The 24,095-nt window shown below is 50.4% G+C and overlaps 1 protein-coding gene and 1 long non-coding RNA gene across 2 annotated transcripts in view; both read right to left on the bottom strand.

Moving 5' to 3' along the window:
- Positions 1 to 2,159: 2,159 nt before the first annotated feature.
- LOC112821853 (uncharacterized) lies at positions 2,160 to 2,858 on the bottom strand. Its single transcript, XR_003207564.2, has 2 exons — positions 2,645 to 2,858; positions 2,160 to 2,372 (listed from the first exon to the last, which is right to left on the bottom strand). It is a non-coding gene; the product is annotated as an uncharacterized lncRNA (long non-coding RNA).
- Positions 2,859 to 3,637: 779 nt separating this feature from the next.
- Positions 3,638 to 24,095, bottom strand: part of DGLUCY (D-glutamate cyclase) — a 41,347-nt gene continuing 20,889 nt past the window's right edge. The window contains 6 exon segments of the mRNA XM_025869186.2: positions 3,638 to 3,681; positions 4,060 to 5,679; positions 11,134 to 11,285; positions 15,780 to 15,896; positions 18,529 to 18,680; positions 22,345 to 22,444. Coding sequence (XP_025724971.1) covers positions 5,431 to 5,679; positions 11,134 to 11,285; positions 15,780 to 15,896; positions 18,529 to 18,680; positions 22,345 to 22,444 — 770 coding nt within the window. The 3' untranslated portion in view covers positions 3,638 to 3,681; positions 4,060 to 5,430.

The following is a 24,095-nucleotide window of genomic DNA, read 5'->3' as shown; positions in this document are numbered from 1 at the left end:
CAGGGAGAAGGGAGGTGGGGAGGCTTTTGGGCGCCGGGGGTGCATGGTGGGGGACAGTGAAGGGAGTGACAGGAGGAGAGACCCCAGCTCCAGGCATGTCTCACGTTCAGAGGGAGAGTTGAGCGGATTCCCCCAGCCCCGGGACTGATAGAAGACAAACCCCAGGGTTCCCCGGGGCTCCCTGGGGCCATGTCTGTGTCCTTTCAAACAGGCGGTACTGAAAGCTCCGTGTCAGGACAGAGTTCCCAACACACAGAGTCCTCCTAGTTAGTTTTCTGTTTCCATCTGCCCAGAAGCACCGGGCACGGAAGCCGGGGCTTGTGTGTGAGCGCGTGTGTGTGCGTGCGTTAAAATGCCAGGGTCTCCATGAGAGCTCTGTGCCAAGACACTGAGGCTGGGGTTATGTGAGTGCTGGTGGTGTTTCCCGCCCCGCCCCCCCCGTACCGTCCCCTGCCACACACCCTGTGGAGTGTCTAGCAGTCTCAGGAGCATGACATGCTCTCCGTGTTCTCAGATACAACAAAGCAAAACAGAGACACCTTCTCTAGCATCTCTCAGCCCAAAGGCCTGGGGTTAAACTCCACAACGGTTTCAATAGCCCCTAGGACAAGGAGAGGAGGGGGCCCCTGGGCTCGTCCCGCCCCTTTGTTCTGCAGCACTGCTCCTTTGCCAGATGTCCCGCGTCTCCACCTGGAGAGTGATAGTGGGCCCCAGGGGCCGCAGGTAGCCCAGCGTACTGGCAGCCATCTCTCTGCCATCATCTTCTGTCCCAGAAGGCTTGGTATGGTTCTCATCCCTCCTACAACTTTGTGCCCAACCATGTTGAGCCTCCACCCTGGTGAACACAACCAAGGACCAGAAGAACTTCTTGCTGCTCCGAGGATCTGGCCACCTTTGCGGAAATGCTAGCCCTTCAGATTTCCTGGTCAGTGGGCTGGGGCCAGCTCTGACTTCCCTCAGAGTTCTGGATTCAAGCTCCCCACACCCAAGGGGCTAGGAGGACTCAAGCCTTGAGAGGGACCAGGGATGAGGAGATACAAGCTGGCATCCACAGAACATTTCTGGAATCTGCTAAAAGGAGGGCCAAGGAGAATATCTTCAATTTCTCTTCCCCTCTCCTCCCGTCCTTCTCTAAGAGGCAGATTTATCCTGAATCTCTTACCCTCCAATCAGGGGTACCCAGAGGCAGATACCCCAGGTTGGAAGTGGCTTTGGCTTTGACTGGGTAGCCCTACTCTAGCTCCTTGTGGAGGGCCTCCCATAACCTGGGGGTGCCTCTCTTCCCCTTTCTGAAGGAGGAAGTGACCGGATCTGAAGGTGGCAGAAATGGCCACACTGCCAAGAAGAGTCTACCCAGTCCCAGCCCAGAATCTTACTGGGGCGATGGCACTGGTTGAGGCCTCCATGCCTCCTCACCCCAAATTTCCCCCTATTTTGACCTTAAACATGGGCATTTCCGCTGGGATGGACTGGGATGAGCTGGGGGCGGTTCCTTTTACTATCAAGAGTTGTATTTTTGTATTGTCTTCTCTTTTATGCCAAGTATGTGTGTGTTGGACTGGGCAATGGATTTATATAGCAAACTTGAGTCTGCAAATAAAGCAAAGTAGCCAGCCGCAGCTGGAGTGTGCTGCTGTCCTTATGGGGAAGGAGGATCTTTCAACACCAGGGGGATCTAGAGGGCTCTTGAAATACCCAGCAGAGTCAGGATTGGCTTTCTTAGAGAAAGCTCAGAGAAATGAGGGTATTTGCCCTTGGTCACCCAGCAGTGACCAAAAAGGATGGAGCCTTCAAGTGAAGTTGGGTCTTCTCTCCCTCCTCTGGAGATTCATAAAGTATCTTCAACTCTTAGGCACATTGTTGCAAATCCACTCTGGGACTTAATTTGGCCCCCTCCCTTTTGAGGACAGAGTCCAGCCCTGTGATTTGGAGAATATCACTCTGTCCTTGGACACATGATCCCTTCTACCCTCCAGGGTCTGTTCCCCACAGTGAGGAAAGGCTTGATCAGACCGACCACCCTCCTCACTATCGAAGATTGCCAAAGTAGAAAGACCTCTTGGAGTCATCTCTTGGGGCTCTCCTCACTGCTTGGGCTTTCTTTGGGGAGGCTTACATTTGTTGGCCAGCCCTTTTAGGTTTTAGCATCTTCTCGACAGTGACAGGCTACATGTTTATTGCTCAAGATCAACTGCATAATTTTAAAAACGTAGATTTGGTTTTGGTTACTTAATCCTTCTCTGGGTCAGATTCCTGGAGTCCTGAAGAATTCTGCAAGAATTGATCCTTCTTCCAAACAGACTAAGTGAAGACATCATTGAGGATTAAGACTCCTTTCTCTCCTGAGAGAATGGATGGAGGAAAAGGCCCATCTGGTTTGGACAGAAGATGACAGAGTCATTAGATTCCTTTCTTTTTTTTTCTTTTTCTTTTTTTTTTTTTTTAAGATTTTATTTATTTGACGGAGACACAGCAAGAGAGGGAACACAAGCAGGGGGAGTGGGAGAGGGAGAAGCAGGCTCCCCGCTGAGCAGGGAGCCCGATGCGGGGCTCGATCCCAGGACCCTGGGATTGTGACCTGAGCCGAAGGCAGACGCTTAACGACTGAGTCACCCAGGCGCCCCTAGATTCCTTTCTTACTCACCAGTATTGCTTAGCAAGATGAGGGCTCATCTTCCTGTTTATATACACTGGTCTGTGGGTTGGCCAGACAAGAGTGGGAGAAATTGCCAGCACAGAATACATCCCCATCTGCTGCTTTCCTCTGAATGGTATAACCAAGGGAGCCAGAAGGTGGTCTGCTTGGTTCAGTGCTTTTCTGAAAAACCTGCTTCTTGAAGCTGGTGATCCCATAGCCTCCGTGCCTGGAACTCATCTAGCAAGACAATGGCCTTTGATGGCAGTTACCCTGAGGTCACAATGGTACCCAATGACCAAGAGAAATGGTAGGATTTCAATTCCATCTGCTTTAATTCAACAACTATCAGGACAGTGCTAGATTAGACATTAGATAGCAGTGCTGGAATGTACCATAGAGGTCATGATATCCAATTTTTTCTCCATTGAATTATCCCAGCTATATCCCCTCCCCCCCAAACGATGGTCCAGTTTCTGAACAAATACCGCTAGTGACACCAATTTGCTACTAACCAGGATAAGTCATTCCAGGATTGGGGCTGGCCGTCAGCAGGGCCTGCTCAAAGAGGGGCAGGAAATGAATTCAGAGGAATGTCTTGCCCAGATGAGCAATGGGATGGCCTTTGACCAGAGGACAGCGGGGGGGGGGGAGGTTAAGGAGCCCTGACCCCATTAGCTGGCTGGCTTGCCTTTGAGTCCCACCTCCTGCAGGGTCTACAGGGCTTGTGCTCTTTGGTGTGCCCAACATCTCCAGGCTGCCCTTGAACACCCAAAGAGCACCTCAGACCCAGCTTGCCAGGAGCCCTCCTAACATTCCTGGAAATGCCCAGAGATGTTCACCTGCCCCACAAATCCATCCTGCTGGTGGCCCAGCCCATCTCTTCCCCTGGGCCGCCCCGCCATTCCCTATAGGACACTCTTGTCCCGCTGTAACTGGCTTCTCCAGGTCAAAGCCATGCTCACCGTGATACCCCAGACGTGGACACAGCCGAGACGAGGACGAACTTGAGCAAAACTTGACTGAAGGCTTGACCAGGAATCCTACTGCAGAATGGAAACACAAGAAAACCGGATCCTGGAGCTCAGAGCTCCAGTGGTCCCTGGGCTGGACCCTGCCAAGGGGTCTACTCCTGGCTCTCTCTTGCACCTTTGACCATTTCTCCCTGCAGAGGGGCCTTTGGGTGCCTCACTCCAGAGTGAGGACCCCCCCACTCTCAGCCTTCTCTGGTCTCCACCCGGGTCTCTTTCCCAAACAACTTCATCTCCCCATAAACTTCTGGCCACAGTACAGATAACCTATTACACAGTCCTGCCTTAAACTGCTCCACGCCAGAACAGAACTCTGTTATTACTATTGCAAAACCCAAAGCCCATTAGTGTCTTCCCCCAAAATATGAATCAGAGGAGTGATGGCAGCTTTACCGACATGAGGTTTTCTCTCCCCTAGGCATCGAGACTTCAAAAATACCAGGGGGTGCTCTCAGAGGCCCCGCAGGACATGGAGCTCTGCAGTCGCAAGTCAGGGACCAAAACTGTCACTGGAGGATCCCCGGCCCATGAAGCTTGGGGCCGGGAGGGACTCGGTGAGCTGTGAGGAGCTGCAGATGGAGGGAGCGTGAGCTCATCACAATGAGCACATCAGCCCTGAGCCCATGCCAGCCGAAGCACAGACCTGTAGGTGGGGACTTCCGGCCACAATGACAAGGGGAGGTCTGGACGGTCCCCACCCCGGCTGCCTTCCGGCCAGGGGCTTGGCCATGCCAAGGCGTAGTGAATCCCTGATTGCTTACTCTGCACTTCGGCTTTAACTTCTACTGTTGAGCAGACAATTTAGAGTAGCAAGTGCTCCACGCTTTACAACTAATGTCCCTTAAAGAACTGAAGTAGACATGCTTAAGGAAATAAAACGAAGCAGAAGCAGTCCCAATAAGCATCTGGGGCTGCAGCTGGGAAGCCGGTCTCTTCCATCTGGATGAGTCAGCCATCACTCAGCCGTGAAGTAGCACAGGATACCGTCCTCGTTCGATACAGGGGTGTAATGGGATCTGGTCAGTGACTCTGCTTCTAATTTTGTTGGGAAATGTGCCGTGGAAGATCATGAAGGAGATGCGGGCGAGCTGACTACTGTTGTCCAGAAGGATCCTGTCCAGAAGCCACCTGAGCCCAACACCATCCAGACCCCCCACCCCCAAGCTCCAGGAGTGTGCCTGCCCTCCTACATGGGGAGGCCAAAGCCTCCGGCTCTGGGCTGGGGCTGAGCATATGGGGAGGGAGTGGGAGAAGTGTCAGGCTCCTAGGGGTGGGGGGTGTCAGGACCTGTGGGAGTGAAGAGGGGGCGGGGCCAGACAGAAGGTGATGGTGATAAATGTAAGGTTTGAAGGCCCACGTAAACAAAACGTTGTTTGAAAAAGAAAGCATTTCAGAGGTATAAATATTTTGGTGCTGGTGGTAAAGTCCCAGAGCTTCGTAAATAGACACTACATATTTGTACATTTTACTATTTCTTAGTTAGCCTGGAGGATTATTCACGGCCCTGGTCGTGCCTGCTCTTCTGTCTGCCTGGCAAGGAATATTTTTGTGCGTGTCCCCATGCGCGGTTGGTCAGACGACTCTCACCGTGTGGGTGCCCCGAAGAAACCAGGAGGAGGAGGGTTGAAATCAAAGCCTCTAAGCACTTAGGAAGAAAAGAAAAAACCCCAAAGAAACGTTCTCCTTGGTCTGTATCATCCGCATGGCCCCGTCCCAGGCAGTGGTCCTGCAGGGTCCCGGGCGGGGCTCACCCAGGGCCAGTGTTTATGTGCACAGCTGTCGTGGAAAGAAGCCGGGGGCCCTCGGGGAACTCCTCCCGAGGTCCAGGCACGGCCCTCTGGTATGTGGTCCACAAGCACAGTCACACACACACACCGTGGCGACATCCACCAGCTTCCGGATCATCTGGGCGTGGGTGCCGTGGAAGGGCAGCCTGTCCACCTCCATGCCCACGACGCCCGAGACTCCGCTCCGAACTTTGTGCCGCGCCAGGATGCCCAGCATCTTTTCTTCCTGGAAAAAAAATGAGGACAGAGACAGAAGGGATGGAGGGGGAGGAAAAAGAAAGAGATACATACATTTATAAGCGGAGGAAGAGTGTTTGACTCGGCATGGTCTCTTTCTTAAAAATAAAATTTCGCGTAACCATACAAATGCCACTGGGAGACTCATCATGAAGAATAGGTGGCCTACGTCATGCCCCGCCTGCCCCAAACCCACTCCTCAGAAGCAGCAACTTCAAACAGTTTGGGGTGTTTCTTCGGGGAATTATGGTCATGTAACTAAATGTGGTTTTGATGGAAAACTGCATTTAATGCTCGTTCAAAAAACCCAAAAGATTCACTTCTGCGGGCACAGCGTGGGCTACTTCCTGCAACCTGGCCCCTGCTCAGCTCCGGTCATCTGCCAGCGTGGGCCATGTCCCATCTCCTGCTGCAGGTGTCCTCTCCTCCAGTGTGGATGCGGGAGGCTCTGGAGGGAGCAGAGCCCTGCACAAAATGCAGCCTGATCCTGGGCCCAGCAGGCAGGGTTTGGGATCAGACAGATCTGACGTGGGTCTTTCCTGGCAGGTGTTTTAACCTCTCTGTGCCTGAGTGTCCTCATCTGTATAATGGGGATGTTGATGATACTAATAGTAATAATGTCTCCTGAGTGGGTTTTTGTAAGGATTAAATTAGATAATGCAAATAAAGCACCTAGTGTGGTCCTTGGCACACAGTAGGTGCTCATGAAATGAGGTAAGTTATTATCGGCAGCACTGGGTCCCCTGGCCTCTAGCCCAGGGCTTTTCTCCTTGGACATACTTGCTGATTTTTTTAAAAAGTGATTCGATTCTCTTCCTCTCTTCCCTTCAAAAGTAAGGTCCCAAAGAACTACTTGTCCACTTGCCCATTACGCGTCTCTCTCTGGTTGAAAAGTTCTGATCCCCCCCTGAGGAAGGTGGGTCTTAGGTGAAGACACAAGGAGAGAGGATGGTGCCCGAGGGTTGGAAGTCCTGCACCTCCTCTTCCTCCTCCTCCACCAGCAGAGGAGGGGGAATGGGTGGAGGAGACCAAGGACTCTACAACAGGAAGGTTAGGATGGGTCTGAGAAGGGCTCTCCCCTTCCTCCCCGGGCACCTGCTCATTCGTCCCACCCCCCATCAAAGTTTCCTTGAGCACCTGCTACGTGCCAGGCCCTGAACCAGGGATACAGTGGTGAGTGGGACGCAGCCCCTGCCCTGGGGGGTTCACGGTCTAGATGAGTGATCAGGCAGGCGTGTGGCGAGCGCGGCACAGAGGAGGGGCATCCCCCACCCCATTTATCAGAGTGGCTCAGGGAAGACTTTCTGGAGGAGGGGCAGCTAGGACCACAGGTGACCGAAGAGCAGGAATGAGCCAAGCCAGGGGCTAGGAGGAGCACTCACTGAAAACTTGCTGGCAAAGGTCACATGGGAACCGCCTCTATTCTCAGCTGGCCCCAGAGCCTGCACCCAAAGGGCATTTCCTGGCATCTCTTTGTCCACCTGCCCCCTTCCCAGAGGCTGCCCAGCCCAGAATGCCATTTCCTGACCTTTGTTTGGGTTTTATTCTTCCATTTCTCTCTCCATTGGGTCATATCCTATCTTTATGGGGGAGTGCCGCTTCTGGGACCTGGGAGTAGGGATGGGGGAGCGTTTCCTCCCAGCACACTGCCTGCTGGCACCATTCCCATCCTTCTGGGCCCCAGGGAGGACCTTGGGGTGTCAGGGTGCATGGGATCTGTCAGCAGCTTAGGAACGGGCTGGCACTCAGCCTCTAGAAGAGCCACGAGGAACAGCTGCGCCAACAGGGACTGCCTGCAAATTTCCAGGAATCACTGAACCACCACAGCATCTTCCAAGAGACCCCACCAAGTGGAGGAGGTGACAGAAAGAGAGGAGAACTAAGCAGGAGGCAGAACACCTGGAGGCCACGAACCCAGGCCAAGCGGAGACAGTGCGGCATGACAGGAGGGACAGAGGCCTGAAGTGAGACAGAGGGAACAGGGTTTGGGGCCCAGTGCATTGTGAGCAGGGAAAGAGGCCCAGATGACTTCTGGGCTTGGAGGCTGAGTGTGAGGGTGGTCACCGGGGCTCACACGGGGAGCCTGGCAGGCTGATATTCATGGGAGGGTGATGGCGCTCTTCGAAGTGGGACGGGAGAAAGCGGCCTTCTGGGAAGTGAGAACTGTTCTGTGTCATGACCTCGGCACTGGCTGCATGGATGTGTACATATGTAAAAATTCATCTACTGTTTGTGCACGTCTTTATTCTACGTAACTCGGTGCTTAAAAGCTAGAAAGAGAAGTGGAGTGGGATGGGAGTGCTGGGAGAGAACAGGAGCCCAGGAAGAAACCATGTTCCTGCCTCTCTGTGTTATCCGTCCGTCCATCCGTCCGTCCGTCCTTAGTCCCTCCTATAAGGTGTCGTCAATCAGCTCGTAGCCCCTGACAAGGTCCGAGGAATGCCCTCAGAACTCTTGGGCACAGCAAAAGCCCAGAGCAGGCAGGGTGTGCCCTAGATGGTGGCGGCCGCCTTCCCTGGGATCCTCTGCATGGTGCCCACACCTGCTACAGTCAAGATCAGATCAGACCCCTGAATACGGGAGGCCCCGCTTACAAGCAACTCGCAGAGCAGAGATGAGGAACATTCCTCAGCCCCCTAGCCAATCAAGCTGCACCATCCGCTCAGGCCACAGCTCTGCCCAGCACTTCTCCATGACTCAGGGATGCCTAGGGAGTGACCTACAGAGCCCTAGTATGATGATTCCAGTTCTTTCTCCTGCACGCTGCATTTCTTCATGTGCCTTCACCTTTGCTTTGTGGGTCTTGCTGCCTGGAGGCCGTTCCCACCCTTTCTTACCTGGTTACTTAGAGCCTACTCACCTTCCAAGGCCCAGCACAGCACCCTCTCCTCCAGGCAGCCTTTCTTGAGCCCTCGGAGTGAGCTAAGGGCCTGTTCTCTGTCCCCACAGCAGCTTGCCCTGCACACTTCCATCCTTCCATCTTCCATGGAAGGGGATCCCGAGTTCCTTCCATCTTCCATCCCTCAAGGGATTCCCGAGTTCCCTACTCAGGGGCTGGGTCTGACCCCTCATTGTCTCCCAGAGCAAAGCTGGTCTGGCCCGGAGGAGTGGCTCAACACACATGTGCTTATACTTTTGCTTTGAAAATGTTCCCTTTTATTTTCCTTACAAGGGTGATACATTATTAATGTATTTATGAAGGACTGTGTGGAAACCCGAAAGGAGAATTTTCCATCCCTGGAGGGTAAGTGTTTGGGTTGTATGAATTTGTCTGGCTGGGTTCATTCTTTGGTGTCTGTGTGAATCAGGAATCATGTGTGAGGCAGCCCCCTGAGGCTTTTTTTCCAGTTCAGATCCAGGAAATGCAAAGAAAGCACCCAAGGCCCTCTGGGCCCCACTGGGGCAGACCATTTCCCCTGAAAATGTCACTTCAGCTGCTCTAGTGCCCCCCACCCCACATGGCACCCTGGCATTACCAGGAACCGGGAAACTTCTGAGCCATGGAAAGAGCCCAGAGAATGGAGTCAGAGACCCAGGCTCTGGTCCCAGCGCCACCTCTTAGCTGGGTGTGTTGGGCAAGCCACCTCCCCTGTCGGAATCCCAGCTCCCTCATCTGTAAAGTGGGCACAACATCAATCCAGAGAGGTGTTGGAGGGAAACGGGGTGGCAGGAGGAAGAAAGAGACAGAGAAACAGAGGGAGAGACAGGGCTCTGGATGCACCTGCTTCTCAGAAGACGCACCTGCTTCTCAAAAGTGAGGGGCTCTGGGCCTCAGCCACTGGCTGCCTGGGGACTCATCACAACCACTCCCCCCATCCAAGCTGCTATGTCCAGGCTCAACGCTCAGGAACGTTCCTGCCCTCAGACTGCATTTCTATCTCCCCAGACCAAGCCTCTAATCCAGGGTCTCCCAGTGTGGTCAGCCAGAACGCGTCAGAGATGCTGCTTGTCCAGGCTACCTCAGGCCAACTGAGTCAGGAAGCCTGGGGTCGGCTTTGCAACTCTGTGGTTTAAGATGCCCCCGAGGTGATTCTGAAGTTGGAGAACTGCTGCCCTAACAAGGCACTGCGTCCATCCATCTATCCGTGCATTCATTTATTCATTCATTCTACAAGAATTTACCAAGCACCCTGTTTCCCTCTGCCGGTTGCTGGAAAAGCAGACACAAAAGACCCGGTTCCTGGTTTTGCGTTTAGCAGTCTAGACCTCTGGGGGACCAGACTGGGAAAGTGAGGCTGGAAGTTGCAGGAGACTGTTCTGAACTGGTTAGGAGTGGTCGTGGGGTCAGTGGCCCAGCCCGACCTAGCACGGAACCCCTCCCCCAACCCTGACTGGGCCTTCGTCAGAGGCTTCCTCCTCACAGCAGCGTTGGGCAGCTCTGCAGAAGGCAAGCTCTTCCTTTCAGTGAATTGGTGAACCGTAGCCTGCTCTTGTGACCTCTGCCCTTCAGCCAGCTTTTGTCTCTCAGATGGCCGAGGGCGTGGTCTGTCTCCTCCCCCAGGACGCCATTCAGGTGTGAGGCCTCAGGACCCCCAGCTTCCCCCCCTCCAGGCTGCACACCCCAGCTCCCTCCACTGATTCTCAGGCTTTGCAGCCCTGTCAGCCTCCCGCCTGCTCTCAGGTGAAGGGGAAGCTCAGGTGAAGCTGCAGCTCACCGGGGAAGTCACTTCAGGCCTGGGATTTCGACATAAAATCAGGGCTTTGGCGCCAACTTCTCATGATCCAAATTACTCTGGACAATTCCGCCAGAAGGTGCTCCGGGCTCTGGGAGGAGCAGGGGATGAGGAGGTGGGTTTGAGTCTGGAATCAGTGTCAGTGGGTGGGGCCGTGGGAACTGAGGCCCAAAGAGGCGATGGCAGAGTCATTGAGTCCTTCTGTTTTTTTAAAATAATCAGCCTAAAATAATTCACATGCCAAAGAGCCACATTGTGTGGTGGCAAATTCTGCTCCTCTACAGAGGCAGGCTCTGCTTCTGGCTGCTGACAGGCAGCAGTGTGGTGCTGGCCCTCGGTTTATAGCCTGGAACCCTCAGCTTATAGCCTGGAACCCTTGGTTTATAGCCAGGAACCCTCAGTTTACAGCCAGGAACCCTCAGCTTATAGCCTGGAACCCTCGGTTTATAGCCAGGAACCCTCGGTTTATAGCCTGGAACCCTCGGTTTATAGCCTGGAACCCTCGGCTTATAGCCTGGAACCCTCGGCTTATAGCCAGGAACCCTCGGTTTATAGCCTGGAACCCTCGGTTTATAGCCTGGAACCCTCGTTTATAGCCAGGAACCCTCGGTTTATAGCCAGGAACCCTTGGTTTATAGCCTGGAACCCTCAGCTTATAGACTGGAACCCTTGGTTTATAGCCAGGAACCCTCAGTTTATAGCCAGGAACCCTTGGCTTATAGCCTGGAACAGGCCTCACACAGGCGTGGCCGGCTGGCTAGGTGTGTTACCTTGGCAATGGATGGAAGGGCCTGAGTCCAGTTCTGTTCCCCGGGCACTCTGGAGGGCCCAACTGCCTTCCTTAGGTAACGTTGGTGGACCTCACATGAGTTTAGGATGTACAGTGCACAGGCCAAGGCATAGCCTCCCCCGTTAGAAACACCTAGAACAAAAAAAGATTCTATCATAGAAGTGGAAAGGTGATGGCATCCATCACCCTGCCTCTAAGCAGCAGAACTCATCTCAAAGGATGGCCCCAAGGTCAGTGGCACCCATGGCACCGGAGAACTTGTGAGAAACAGATTCTTGGGCCCCAGTGCAGACCTACTTCATCAGAAACTCAGCAGGAAGACAGGGAGCGCATAAGCTCTCCAGGTGATGCTGATTCAAGTTAAAGGTTGAGAGTCACTGCTCTAAACCAACTGGGTTACGTACTGTTACCAACTGACTGACCGACCATCAGAGAAGAAGATTTAGGGGCGCCTGGGTGGCTCAGTCATTGAGTGTCTGCCTTTGGCTCAGGTCATGATCCCAGGGTCCTGGGATCGAGCCCTGCACCGGGCTCCCTGCTCAGCGGGAAGCCTGCTTCTCCCTCTCCCACTCCCCCTGCTTGTGTTCCCTCTCTCGCTGTGTCTCTCTGTCAAATAAATAAATAAAATCTAAAAAAAAAAAAAAAAAGAGAGAGAGAGAGAGAGAGAGGAGAAGATTTAGGCTCTACCCCTAGGAAGCCTTTGCAGAGCTTCCAACATTAAGAAACTCTCTGCGTGGCTGACCTGGATCCATCTTGCTACGTGGAAGCCAGTCCTCCGAGGAGCTAGCTGACTGTGCAGCATCGCCTCTTCCTTGCTTGCAGAACGCTCCTAAGTCAGCCAGCCCCAAGGTGCCTATTCCCCAGTTTGGGGACGACCTCACTGGCTTTTGTCTGAAACCTGCCTGAGTTCTCCATTCCCCTGAAGAAGGAATGATTAAGGACCTGCTAGACTCTAGGTGTCAGAGCTAAAAAACGAAGAGGAACTCCAACCCAGGGGAGAGAGGGACTGTGCGCACAGCCAATGAGCCGGGAGGGAGGGAGGTGCTCACAGAGGATGATGGGAGCACTCAGGAGGGGCCACTCATCCTGCCTGTTTTGGGAAAAATTCACAGAAAAGGGGTCATTTCATATGGGCTTTGTAGGCTGGGCAGGATTTGCCAGAGGAAAGGTGGAGAGGGGGGGCATTTCAGGTAGGAAAAAAATGGAAACATACAGTGAGTACAAAGGTGTGTGGCACATAAATACAAGGCATATATCAGAACGAGGCAGGTGAGGACCATGCGAGCCACGGGAGGGGGTTGTGGGGGACAGGCAGAGGGAGAGGGAGAGAGAATCTTAGGCAGACTTCACGCCCAGCATGGAGCCCAACACGGGGCTCGATCTCACGACCCTGATATCATCACCTGAGCCGAAGTCAAGAGTCAGATGCTTAACCCACCGAGCCGCCCAGGTGCCCCTCAATTATTTCCAGTTAGTTGATGGTGTTGCTGATTTCAACTAAGTCCTTACTAATTTTCTGCCTACTGGATCTGTCCCTTTCTGATAGAGGGCTATTAAAGTCTCCATAGATATTAGAGTGGATACACCCATTTCTCCTTGTACTTCTACCAGTTTTTGTCACCTATTTGACACTCTGTTTTAGGAGCATACGCATGAAGAATTTTATGTCTTGGGGCGCCTGGGTGGCTCAGTTGGTTGGGTGTCCAACTCTTGGTTTTCACTCGGGTGGCGGTCTTGGGGTCATGGGATTGAGCCCCGCAGAGTCTGCTTGGGATTCTCTCCTTCCCCTTCTGCCCCTCCCCTTGCTCACGCTCACACACACTGTCTCTCTAAAAATAAATGAATAAATAAAAACTTTTAAAAAATTGTTATGTCTTTGGGGCACCTGGCTGGCTCAGTCAGAAAAGCATGTGACTCTTGACCTCGGGGTTGTGAGTTCAAGTCCCACACTGGGTGTAGAGATTACTTAAATAAAACTTGAAAAAAAGAATTGTTATGTCTTCAAAAACAAGCAAACAAAAAGGATTGTTATATCTTCTTGGAGTATTGACCCCTTTACGTTATGGACCACCCCGTTTGACCCTGATAACTTTCCCTTCTCTGAAGTCTGCTCCGAGATTAATAGAGCAATGTATACTTTCTTTTGGTTACTGTTAGCCTGGTATATTTTTCTCCATCCATCCACTTTTAATCTATGTGTGTCTTTACATTTAAAGTGGGTTTCTTACAGACAACTATAGTTGGGTCTTGTTTTTTTATCCACTCTGACCGTCTCTGCCTTTTAATTGGGGTATTTAGACCACTGACATTTAAGGGGATTAGTGATATGGCTGTAGCAATATCTGCCACATTTTTACTGTTTTCTGTTTGTTGCCCTAGCTCTTTTTTCCCTCCTATTTTTGTCTTCCACCCTTTTTCTGCCTGTTGTGGTTTTAATTGAGCATTTCATAGGATTTTATTTTCTCTCATTTCTTAGCATATCAATAATACCTCTTAAAAAATTTTTTTTAGTGGTTGCCCTAGAGTTTGCAATATACATTTACAACAAATCCAAGCTCACGTTCAAACAACCATTTCACAGGGAGAACACCTTAGACAAAATATTCCTCATTCTTCCCTCCCATCCCTTGGATGGTTGCTGTCGTCCACCTCGCTTATATACACGAGCGTAATTGAAGAGTCATTGCTCTTATTATTTTGAACAAAGTGTGATCTGTTACATCAACTCAGAACAAGAAAAATAAAGATGATTTTACCTTCATTTATTTATTCTCCAATGCCCTTCTTGGTGTAGATCTGAGTTTCTAACCTATCCTTCTCCCTGAAGAATTTCTTTTAATGTTTCCTGCAAGGCCGGTCTATTAGCAACAAATGCCCTGTTTGAGAAATTCTTTCTTTCTCTTTCACTTTTGAAGGATAATTTCACAGGGCACGGAATTCTAGGTTGGTGGTTTTTTTCCGTCAACACTTTAAATATTTCATGCCACCCTACTGGCTTGTGTGATTTCTGAGGAGAAGTTGGATGTAATTCCTACCCTTGCTCCTCATTTATCCTGCTTGGTGTTCTCTGAGCTTCCTGGATCTATGGTTTGGTGTCTGACATTAATCTAGGGGGAAAATCTCAGTCATTATTGCTTTGAATATTGCTTTTCTTCCTTTCTTTCTTCTCCTTCTGATATTCCCATTACACGTAACAATTCTTGGATATTCTACTCTGTTCCATCCAGTCTTTTTCTCCTAGCTTTCTAGTTTTAGAAGTTCCTCTTGTCATATCTTCAAGGTCAGAGGTGATTTTTCTCAGCTGTGTCCAGGCTGCTGATGGGCCCACTAAAGGCATTCTTCATCTCTGTTTCAGTGTTTTTGCTTTCTGACATCTCTTTATTTTTTCCTTAGATTTTCCATGTCTCTGCTTGTATTATCATCTGTTGTTGCATGTTGACTATTTTGGGGTATTTCCCTCCCCCAGGTAGGTTAGGCTCTGGTATAAAACAGTTTCTCCTGAGGGCAGGCCTTGTTAAGAATGGAGTGCTCTTGGGGGCACCTGAGTGGTTCAGTGGGTTGAGCTGGGGCCTTCAGCTCAGGTCATGATCTCAGGGTCCTGCGATCAAGCCCTGCACGGGGCAGAGGGGGTTCCCGCTTGGTTGGGAGTCTGCTTCTCCCTCTGCCCCTCCCCCCACTTGTGCTCTCTCTCTCTCTCTTTCTCTCTCTCTCTCAAATAAATTAATTAAATCTTAAAAAAAAAAAAGGATGGAGGGCTCTGATATATTTCAAAATGGTTTCTTCCCTCTACTCCCTAAAGCACAAGGGGACTTTTCTCTGATATCCATGGTGTGGACTGAGTAGAGCTAATGGGGGTAGAAGTCACCAAAGTGTGGGGTCCCCCTGTGACCGGGGCCCCCTGGAGTTTTGAACTCTCAAACTTGTCCACACTGAGCCTCCAGCCATTCATCAGGTGCAGGTTTTCCTGCCCTAGCACTAATCCCCTCCGGGATTCCTGTTCCTCTACAGGCTCTGTTTGGAGGAGGAAATGGGAGAGCCTTTCTTGGGTATCTGTCAAAATCCCTGAAACTTGTGGTGCAGTCCAGGGAGGAGAGCTGGGGCCTCGAAGGACCTGGGACACGGGAAAGGTTGGTCCTGATGGGGAAGGGAGGGGCAGGGCAGCCTGCGGCGGAGTTAAGTTTGAAGGGAGGTGGGAAGCCTTTTGCCCCCTCCAAACGTTTACCAGACTGTTCTCTTCCTTTCCACCCTGCAGGAGGCCCAGAGGAAAGCATGGGTGACCCCTCTTCAGCGAGGCCTTCCCTGACCACTGATCTAAAGTGGCCTGCCTGTCCCTGTCTTCCATCTTCCTCTTAGCACTGTTTAGCATGAGCTGGTGTATTTCTTTCTTAGGGCTCCTTGTCTGTCTGCCCGGGGGAGCCCGACCCTTGCCACATTAACTCCAGGACCAATGTTTGTTGGATGACTGAATGAGAGGCCAAAGGCTGAGAACCAGGTCCCTTTCTTGCCCTGGTGCCCTGGAGACTCCACTCACAGAGGTGGGGAGCTTCTGGCCGGATAGGCCTCCAGGCCTCCAGGTGCCTCCTCCTGGGTAGCCGGGCCTGACTGGCCTGCCATCCGAGCACTCACCAGTGATGACAGCAAAGTCAGCCTCCACGTCACAGGTGATCACATTCCCATTTCGTATGTGTCTCTTCACAGCCTCCTTGACTTTGCCCATGCCAAGCTCATTTCCCCCGTCACCGACTCCTGAAGGGAAAGGGAAGTGAGTCAGTCAGTGTACAGGATCAGGCAGAATGAGGGTGGTGGCTTGGGGGCAGGGCAGCCCCTCCACATGTGTTGTGATGCCTCAGGGAGGGGAAAAGTGTTGGCTCGGGGTCTATTTTCAGACAACCAGGAGATGTACTTCTCCTTCAGTTCTTCTAGAGACTTGTCTCGTTAAAAGTGAGTTGAAGTTTGGAACTCACCAGTGTATGGCCATGTCCCTTACTGAGTCACGCTCTCTAGTCACAGATGGGGCACCCCCTATGCTGGTGCTACCAGGCCCATGGGAGAAGGGGTGTGGCTCCTGCTCAGGGATGGGCTACAAGGCCGTGAGCCCCATCTGTGTGACGGGGAACTGGTAGAGATGGTTAAGGCCAATTCTGTAATTTACTTTAAAGGCTTCTGGTGAAAACGTATGAAATATATGTGTGTCAGTTCGTCTACGTCTACACCAGAAGGGTGCCCAGCGCCCTGTGAAGTAGCCGAATCAGGAATACAAACCACAGTGGTAGTTGGTTAGCATGTGAAAGAGACCAGGTCTAAAGGCCAGTCTGAGCGTCAGCACCTGAGGGTTTGTTGATTCACATAATAAATGCTAGAACAAACATGTTAGAATAAATCAGTGTTGGAAATTATTTAACTCTCCGGTGAAATGAATGGTGTTGAAGACAGGTGAGTTGGTTAAAAATAATTACCAGGCAGCTCCAGCCTCGCAGGCATAAGATGAAAAAAATCTAGCCAACCCCGCAGCCCGTCGCCCTCATGGGTGGTGCTGGAGGAGCACCATTTGGTCCTGTGTCCCAATGTTTCTGGAAGATTCTGTAGGTCAGAGGTCAGCTGCCTCAAGATTACAGCTTACCCAAGGCCCTGGTCCAAGGCACGGTTGCATGGCTGTTTCTGTGTGGGTTTCTACACGTGGAAGAGATCCACCTGAGGCCAGCATTCACTGTGAGGTGGTGGACGGGACTAGAGCTACCCCACCTCGAGCACCGGAGACCTGGGCGCAGCCGAAAGAAGCAGACGGTTGCTATGGCCTGGTGCCTCCTGTTCATCAGATTCAGATGAACGGACACACATCATTTTCTAGACCCACGACAGCCAGCTGAATGAAGGGGAATAATATCAAAGCCAACATTGGTGTTTGTCTTCTTCTGTCTCTGCTCTTTTGCACTTTATGAATTTCGTCTTGTTTGCTCCTCACATCAGTCTTGCCTGTGGCCTGATTTTCCTCACTCAAGGGCACTCCCAGGGTCTCCAAGAGGGGTGGGACCTGGGTGCTAAGTGGAAGGTCAGTGCTATGTCCATGACAAGCCAGCTGCCTGTGGAAACTGAGGAACGGGGTGTCGATGGAGCAGAGGAGAGAAAAGACAGGGGTGGCCCTGCTGGGCAGGGGGTCATAGGGACCACAAGAGAAGCCTGTGCTCCTGAGGGTAAGAGAAGGCTCCAGAGGTCCACAGAGGTAGCAGTTTAAAGGCGCAAACAGCCAGCTCTACCTGCTTCCTCTGGGGTCTTGGGGGCATCCTTGGGGGGATCAGCAAAGATTGGGGGTCCATGTGGTGGGGGAAGAACAGTTCCTTTGGATCCTGATCGCCCCTTTGACTTGGAGACCCCTTCCTTCTCCACTCTGGCCATGCCCTCCTCCAGCCCTCAAGTCCTCAGCCTGTCCAGCCCAGAGAGACAGGAAGCTGAAGCCAAGTGTGCTGTGGGTACCACACCCAAGGCCTCTTCTGGGAAAGACCAGGCGCTTTGCAGAAACTTTCTTCTCAACCAGGAAGACTTTCATTGTCTCATCAAAACCTCAAAAGCCAAAGGTGACTAATGGGTCTGGGAAACACTCTGAAGTGTTTGAACGAAGAGAACAATTAAACACAGAACAAGAAACTTGCCTTCATTACCCGAGGGTGTATGCCTACCCCCAGGGGAGGGGAACGCTGTTCTGGGAGTTGTATCAACCTTTCAGAAATTCATTAAGGCAACATGATTCCATGAAAAGCATGTCGAAAGGGGTCCTGGGAGTCTGGACTCCTAATTCTACCAGCAACACTAATGGGCTACACGACCTCAAGGAACATCCTGGGCTCATTTTTGGACACTCTGCCTGCCTTATCTACTTGCCAGGGTTTTAAAGAGGCTTCAAAAATATATGGGTGTTTGAAACCTCTTTGAAAAAGATAAAGTTCTGTACAAACACAAAGGGTCACATTATTATATTATTAGCAATCAAAATATCGCATTAATCACATATTGAAGTTATACTTACAAATTAATGCATTCATAAGATGAAACATAGTATACATCGTACATTTGTCCTGTATGACCAATAGAATATACCATGCCTCAATTTTATTATTGTTATTATTTTGGTATTAGTTTTAATATTTTAGAGCTGGGTGAGTAGAACACGCTCGATTAAGCAGCATTTCCCTTTCTTGCTTGTGGGAATGTTGGATTTCTAAGTGACGGTGTCTTTATCATCTATACCAACCATAATAAACAACATCTCTGGACCAGAAAACTACGGTCCCCATGGAACTCTTTCTTGTCGTGTGTTGCATACTCAATAAAAAGGCAGTTAGTGCTGACACATTCTTGTTGAATTCTCAGTGCTCCCTACTTACAGTTGATGAGATTCCAGGAATCTTCTGTGTTGCAAGGAAAGGGTCGTCAGTGGGGTCAGCCAAGTGCTTGATGTTCATCTTCCTCGCGTTATAGTGATTGCCATAGGAAGCCCTTCTTGCCCATTCTATTGCCACCAGATGGTCAAATCTGCCAGGAAGCAGGGCATAGGGGCCTTATGGAGAGGGTGACTGCCTTGTTGGGTCATGTGTTTGTGTGAAGGACCCTTGTATTCTTTCTCGGATTCCTTCATTCCTACAGAATTTGGCTAAGCATTTAGGTGTAAGTGCCAGGGCCTGTGCTGGGGGCTAGTCTATCCAACCATTTAAAAAAATATCATCAGGATCTTGGGGCGCCTGGATGGCTCAGTGGGTTGAGCATCTGACTCTTGATTTTGGCTCAGGTCTGATCTCTGGGTCGTGAGATTGAGCCCCGCGACTGGCTCCATGCTCAGCACAGAGTCTGCTTGAGATTCTCTCTCTCCCTCTGCCCCTCCCCACTGTGTGAATGCACTCTCTCTTAAATAAATAAAATCTATTAAAAGATAAAAATGGCACCAGACTCTTCAGCAGTTCATTAGAGTCAGAGGCTGTGAGATTAAGAAGGTTGACGGTCAGGGTCACATGCTAGATGCTGCCAGTGTCCTAGCCCGATCTCCACTAGCCAGGGGCACCAGCACCCAGAGGTTTGAGTGAGGGCTGCTATTGGCGCACCCCTGGTTTCTTCCAGGATCTTGTTCCATTTATGTACACAAGCCGACTTAAAAAGAGTTGAAATGGAAGACGAATCTAATGCAAGACAGAGATTAGATAAGAGGCACGCATAGTGGCAGTAAGCCTGTGGGCTGTGGAATCAGATAGTGTAGACTCCAGTCCAGACCCTCACACTCCTGGCCGTGGCCAAGTGCTTAGCCTCTCTGACCCACATTTGCTACATCTGATGACCCGACAGAGACCCTCCCTGGGCCTCATTTTTGGACGCTGCATTATCTACTTCAGAGAGTTTTTTTTATTTTTTTAAGATTTTATTTATTTTTTTGACAGAGAGACACAGCGAGAGTGGGAACACAAGCAGGGGGGTGGGAGAGGGAGAAGCGGGCTTCCCCCTGAGCAGGGAGTCAAAGGCAGACGCTTAATAGCTGAACCACCCAAGCGCCCCTATTTCAGAGAGTTTTAAAGAGGCTTCAACAATATAGTGGAGAAAATGCACAAGAGGTACTTTGCAGACAGCCCTGTACCTACCCAGTGCGCAGGAAGTGGTAGTATTTGTGGTTGCTATCGTTATTAGGGGGAATCTTGTCTTGATAATCCAAATTAAAAATATGAAAATTGCACTTTTATTTCTCTCTAAACTCCCCCCGATGGAGTTTTTTACTTTTTTGTAAGATTTAGTTATTTATTTTAGAGAGAGTGAGCGAGTGAGAGAGAGAGAGAGCGTGGGCGGGGGTGGGGGAGGGGCAGAGGGAGAGGGGGAATCTCAAGCAGGGATCCCTACTGAGCATGAAGTCTGAAGCTGGGCTCGATCTTACGACCCTGGGATCATGACCCAAGCCGAAATTAAGAGTCAAGTGCTTGACTGACTGAGTCACCCAGGCGCCCCATGATAGAGTACATTAAAATCTTTGCTATGGAAAACTGTGTGGCGGTTCCTCAAAAAATGTGAAATAGAATTACCACGAGATCCAGCAATTCCACCCCTGGGTACGCAGCCCAAAGATTTGAAAGCAGGGTCTCAAGGAGGTACTTGGACACCCTTGTTCACAGCAGCATTATTCACACTAGGCAAAAGGGATGAACACCAACAGATGAACAAAGAGGCAGAGTGTGGTATGTACATACAAGGGAGTATTATCTAGCCTTAGAAAGGAAGGAAATGATGACATACGCTACAACGTGGATGAATCTTGAGGATAATTCGCTAACTGAAGTAAGCCAGTCATGGAAGGACAAATACTATATGGTCCATATGGTTATATGAGGTACTACAGCAGTCGATTCGTAGAGGCAGAAAGTAGGGGCTGGGGTCGAGGGGGAATGGAAAGTCACTGTTTATGGGTAGAGCATTCCCGTCTGGGAAGATAAAAACGTTCTGGAGATGGATGGCGGGAATGATTGCCCAGCAATGCAGGTAGACCTTAATGCCACTGAACCACATGCTTAAAATGGTTAAAATGGTGAAATTTATGTTATGTATATTTTACCATAATAATAAAAAAATCTGAACTCTGAATGCCTGGGTATGCCCCTTGGTTGTGTAGAATGTGGTGGCATCATAGATGCTTGGAATCAGGCCACTGAGTAGGTTTTGAAAAGTAATCCTGGGGATCCACACCCAGGGCAGAAAAAAGCAGCCATTGAGAAGCAGAGTCAACAGGAGGAAGGAACTGTGACCTTGAATTTCCCCTAGACCTATATTCATGGTGATGAAAAGCCTCTTTAGAACAGGACCTCCAACTGGGATCAATATGTTCTCTGTTCTGCAGGGAGAACACCACTTCTGGACCTTCCCCCCAGGAGAATTTCAGTTATATACCTAATGAAGGTATATAACCAATTTATCCATTTGGTTCATTTATGCTCAAGACGGGGAAGAAATGACTAAGCTTTTTTTTTTTAGGCCAGCAGGATCCATTTAGTTACAATGGGAAGTAATTCACTCCTGGGAAGCTGGCTTCCTGGAGAGAGTTAACGCATCTTCTCCAAAGAGAGCACAAGCCTCTCTCCCCACAATCAGATCTGCCTGGTCTCCCTCCACTCAGCAAATAGAGCAGCACCTGGGTTAACGGGCATCAGGGATCCCACACAAGAGAATTTTCTAGCTTCTCCCTGAAGATCCAGAGCTTTGTTTATATGTCAACCATTTGGAGAATATAAACATCTCTAATATGAACCACACATGTTTCTGCCGCTTTAAATAGCATATGGGATCCATGATTGAACTTTTTCTTGGTGACTCAGGGTCCTCATTATGATCATCAAGTTCTGCTGTGAGCTGCAGAACAGCTATGCCCACCAGGCTTATTAAAGCAGTGTTTTTAAGTTCTAACTGGACACTCTTTAGTGGGTTGTGAAATAAATTTATTAGGCCAGGTCAGCATTTCCAGAAAAGTAGAACACTAGAATAGAATAGAATAGATTGGAATAGAAAACGTCAGAATATATTGCACATAGCAAGAGTAAATACTGTTTTTTGAATCTTCGTTTAGTTGTGGGTGTGGGTACGTGGGCGTGTGTGCATACTGGTTTGCAATGCAGAAGGTATCACTGTTGTCAAAAAAGTTTTAGAAACGCTGTATTAAAAATGATAAGATCTGAAACGCATCCCTACATACAATAAAGATGTATTTTTCAAAATGTCTGATCACGACACACAGTGAAAAAACACACACACTTGCACAAAATTTCGCGAGAGAGTACTTACTATTACCACACAGGACGTACGATGGTATTTGTTTCTCATTCCCCTTGCAAACGTGCCAGTTACCCCACTGAAATGACTCACTGCTCTCTAATGGGTCATGACCCAGTTTGAGAAACTGCTAGTTTTGGTTTTTATAATTTTCCTATCTTCTTCCTCTATCAGGAGGTAATGCCATGCCCAGAAATGCTTTGTGAAGCCCCCAGGACTCCTTGAAACCCAGCAGCCTGGCCCGTCAGAACCCCTGGGCACATGGCTCTGTTCTCCCTGGAGTCAGCAAAGTGAATAGAGCATGGGCTTTGCCACCGTCACCCGCTTACGCTGGGGTGGGATGCACATACCTCGGTGACTTGGGGTCCGCATCTTTGCAGAGAAATGCCTGAGGGGATGCACATACCTCGGTGACTTGGGGCCCGCATCTTTGCAGAGAAATGCCTGAGTGGCTCCTGCTGATTCACCTTGGAAAGTTAATAAGGGGATCGGTGTCTTCAGAACACCTTGAAAATAAAGGCAAAGGGTTGACACATCAGCCCTCGTGTTGCACTTTGGAAATTCACGTTGGCTTTTCAGAAGTTTCTTTGGAAAGTATCACTATCATTACCTACCTGTCGAATATTTTGTTAGGAAGGCCAAGACCTCAACACGAGAATGAGAATAATTGTTTACTTATAGTCCTTAGTAAACCCTCGGTTGGTAGAGTGTGTGACCCTGAGTGGCGTGGAATTGGGCTAGTGTCACCACTATTGGGGGCTAGCAAATACGCTGCCTGTAGATGTCCATGAGACCCCGTGAACGGAGGCCTATTCTGGCTCACTGCCATCGTGAGTGCTGGGGACACGTGGCGCCCATGGTGACGGGGAGCTAGCCCTCTGCTAAGCACCTGACATGCATGCTCTCACTTGTCACAACAATTCTATGTGATAAGAACCATTATTAACCCCATTTTACAGAAAAGGAAAACTGAGGTTCAGAGGTGCTATGTAAGTCAGGTGAGGCCAAGGATGGAGGTCAGTGTTACGACCCCAGTTTCCACCCCAAGTTCTCATCTGCTCCCCCCCCTCCCCTCCCTGCATACCTTCAGGGAAGTTCTAGAACAACAGTGAAGAGGTCCCAGAGTCTGGGTGTGGAATTAGCTACTGGTATTGGAGTGATTGCCAAAGTGATTTTGACTCTCAAAAATAGCACCTTCTCTAATTACAATTAAGAATACGCGTTAACGTAGAATATGTGGGAAGCACACACAAATCCCAAATTAAAATAAACGTGACTTGGTTGTCATTAATGAATCCACCTCCTAGCAGGTGGAGGTAGAATGCTTGTGCATTCACTGGCCCAGGATGAGATCTCCATGCAGAGCTTCAGATGGCGAACAGGGGGCCTGCGACAGGGATGGACCTAGCACTTACGGTCCCACTGGTTCTGCAGGACCCCCCGGCCCACTCTGGGGACCAGAGGGGCTGCCATAATCTCCATCATCAGCCCCTCACACATGTCACATAAACCCAGCCCAAGGAAGCACCCTGTCCACGTTAAAACCACATGCTTGTTTTATAAATGTGGCTGCTTCCCACCTCAGCTTCACCATATGGCTGTCCCAAGCCCTTTGGGAGCTGCCACCAACCCCCTCCCTCAGTGGGTAGAGAAGCCAGAATCATTGGCAGAGACCCTAAGGGACCCCCAGTGTGGCTCCCTCCAACCTCCCCCCCCCAGGCCCACCCCATGTCTAAGGGGGAGAGACAAGGAGAGGACAGTCAGTCCATCAAGGGGTACTCACCGAGCACATTCCACGTGGGACAAGCCAGGGGACGGGGGTGGGGTGGGGTGGGTGTTGTGGTCACAACAAGCTGAAAGACCCAGCCCCTTTCTGTGCTGTGAGGATCAGCCTGGTGACCCAGCAAGGGGACTGACTACAACCAAACAACATTCCTAGCTGTGTAACCTTGGACAAACCACAGAAACTCCCTTAGCTGTGGTTTCCTCCTCTGCAAAATGGGGTTAGTCATGTTTCCCTTGACCCAGGATTGCTGTGGATGCAATGATGTGATATGGGCCAAACACTGAGCTGGGGGTCTTGCATGTAGTAGGTGCTAAGTTAAGGCTGGTGCTTTCTTACTTCCTGACATTGGATCAAGGATACAGGATACTAGT

The sequence above is a fragment of the Callorhinus ursinus genome, unplaced genomic scaffold (genome assembly GCF_003265705.2).
Source record: "Callorhinus ursinus isolate GAN/ISIS: 27379988/994484 unplaced genomic scaffold, GSC_fseal_2.0 scaffold8, whole genome shotgun sequence".
Taxonomy (NCBI): Eukaryota; Metazoa; Chordata; class Mammalia; order Carnivora; family Otariidae; genus Callorhinus; species Callorhinus ursinus.
This window is presented reverse-complemented; position numbering and strand designations above follow the sequence as displayed.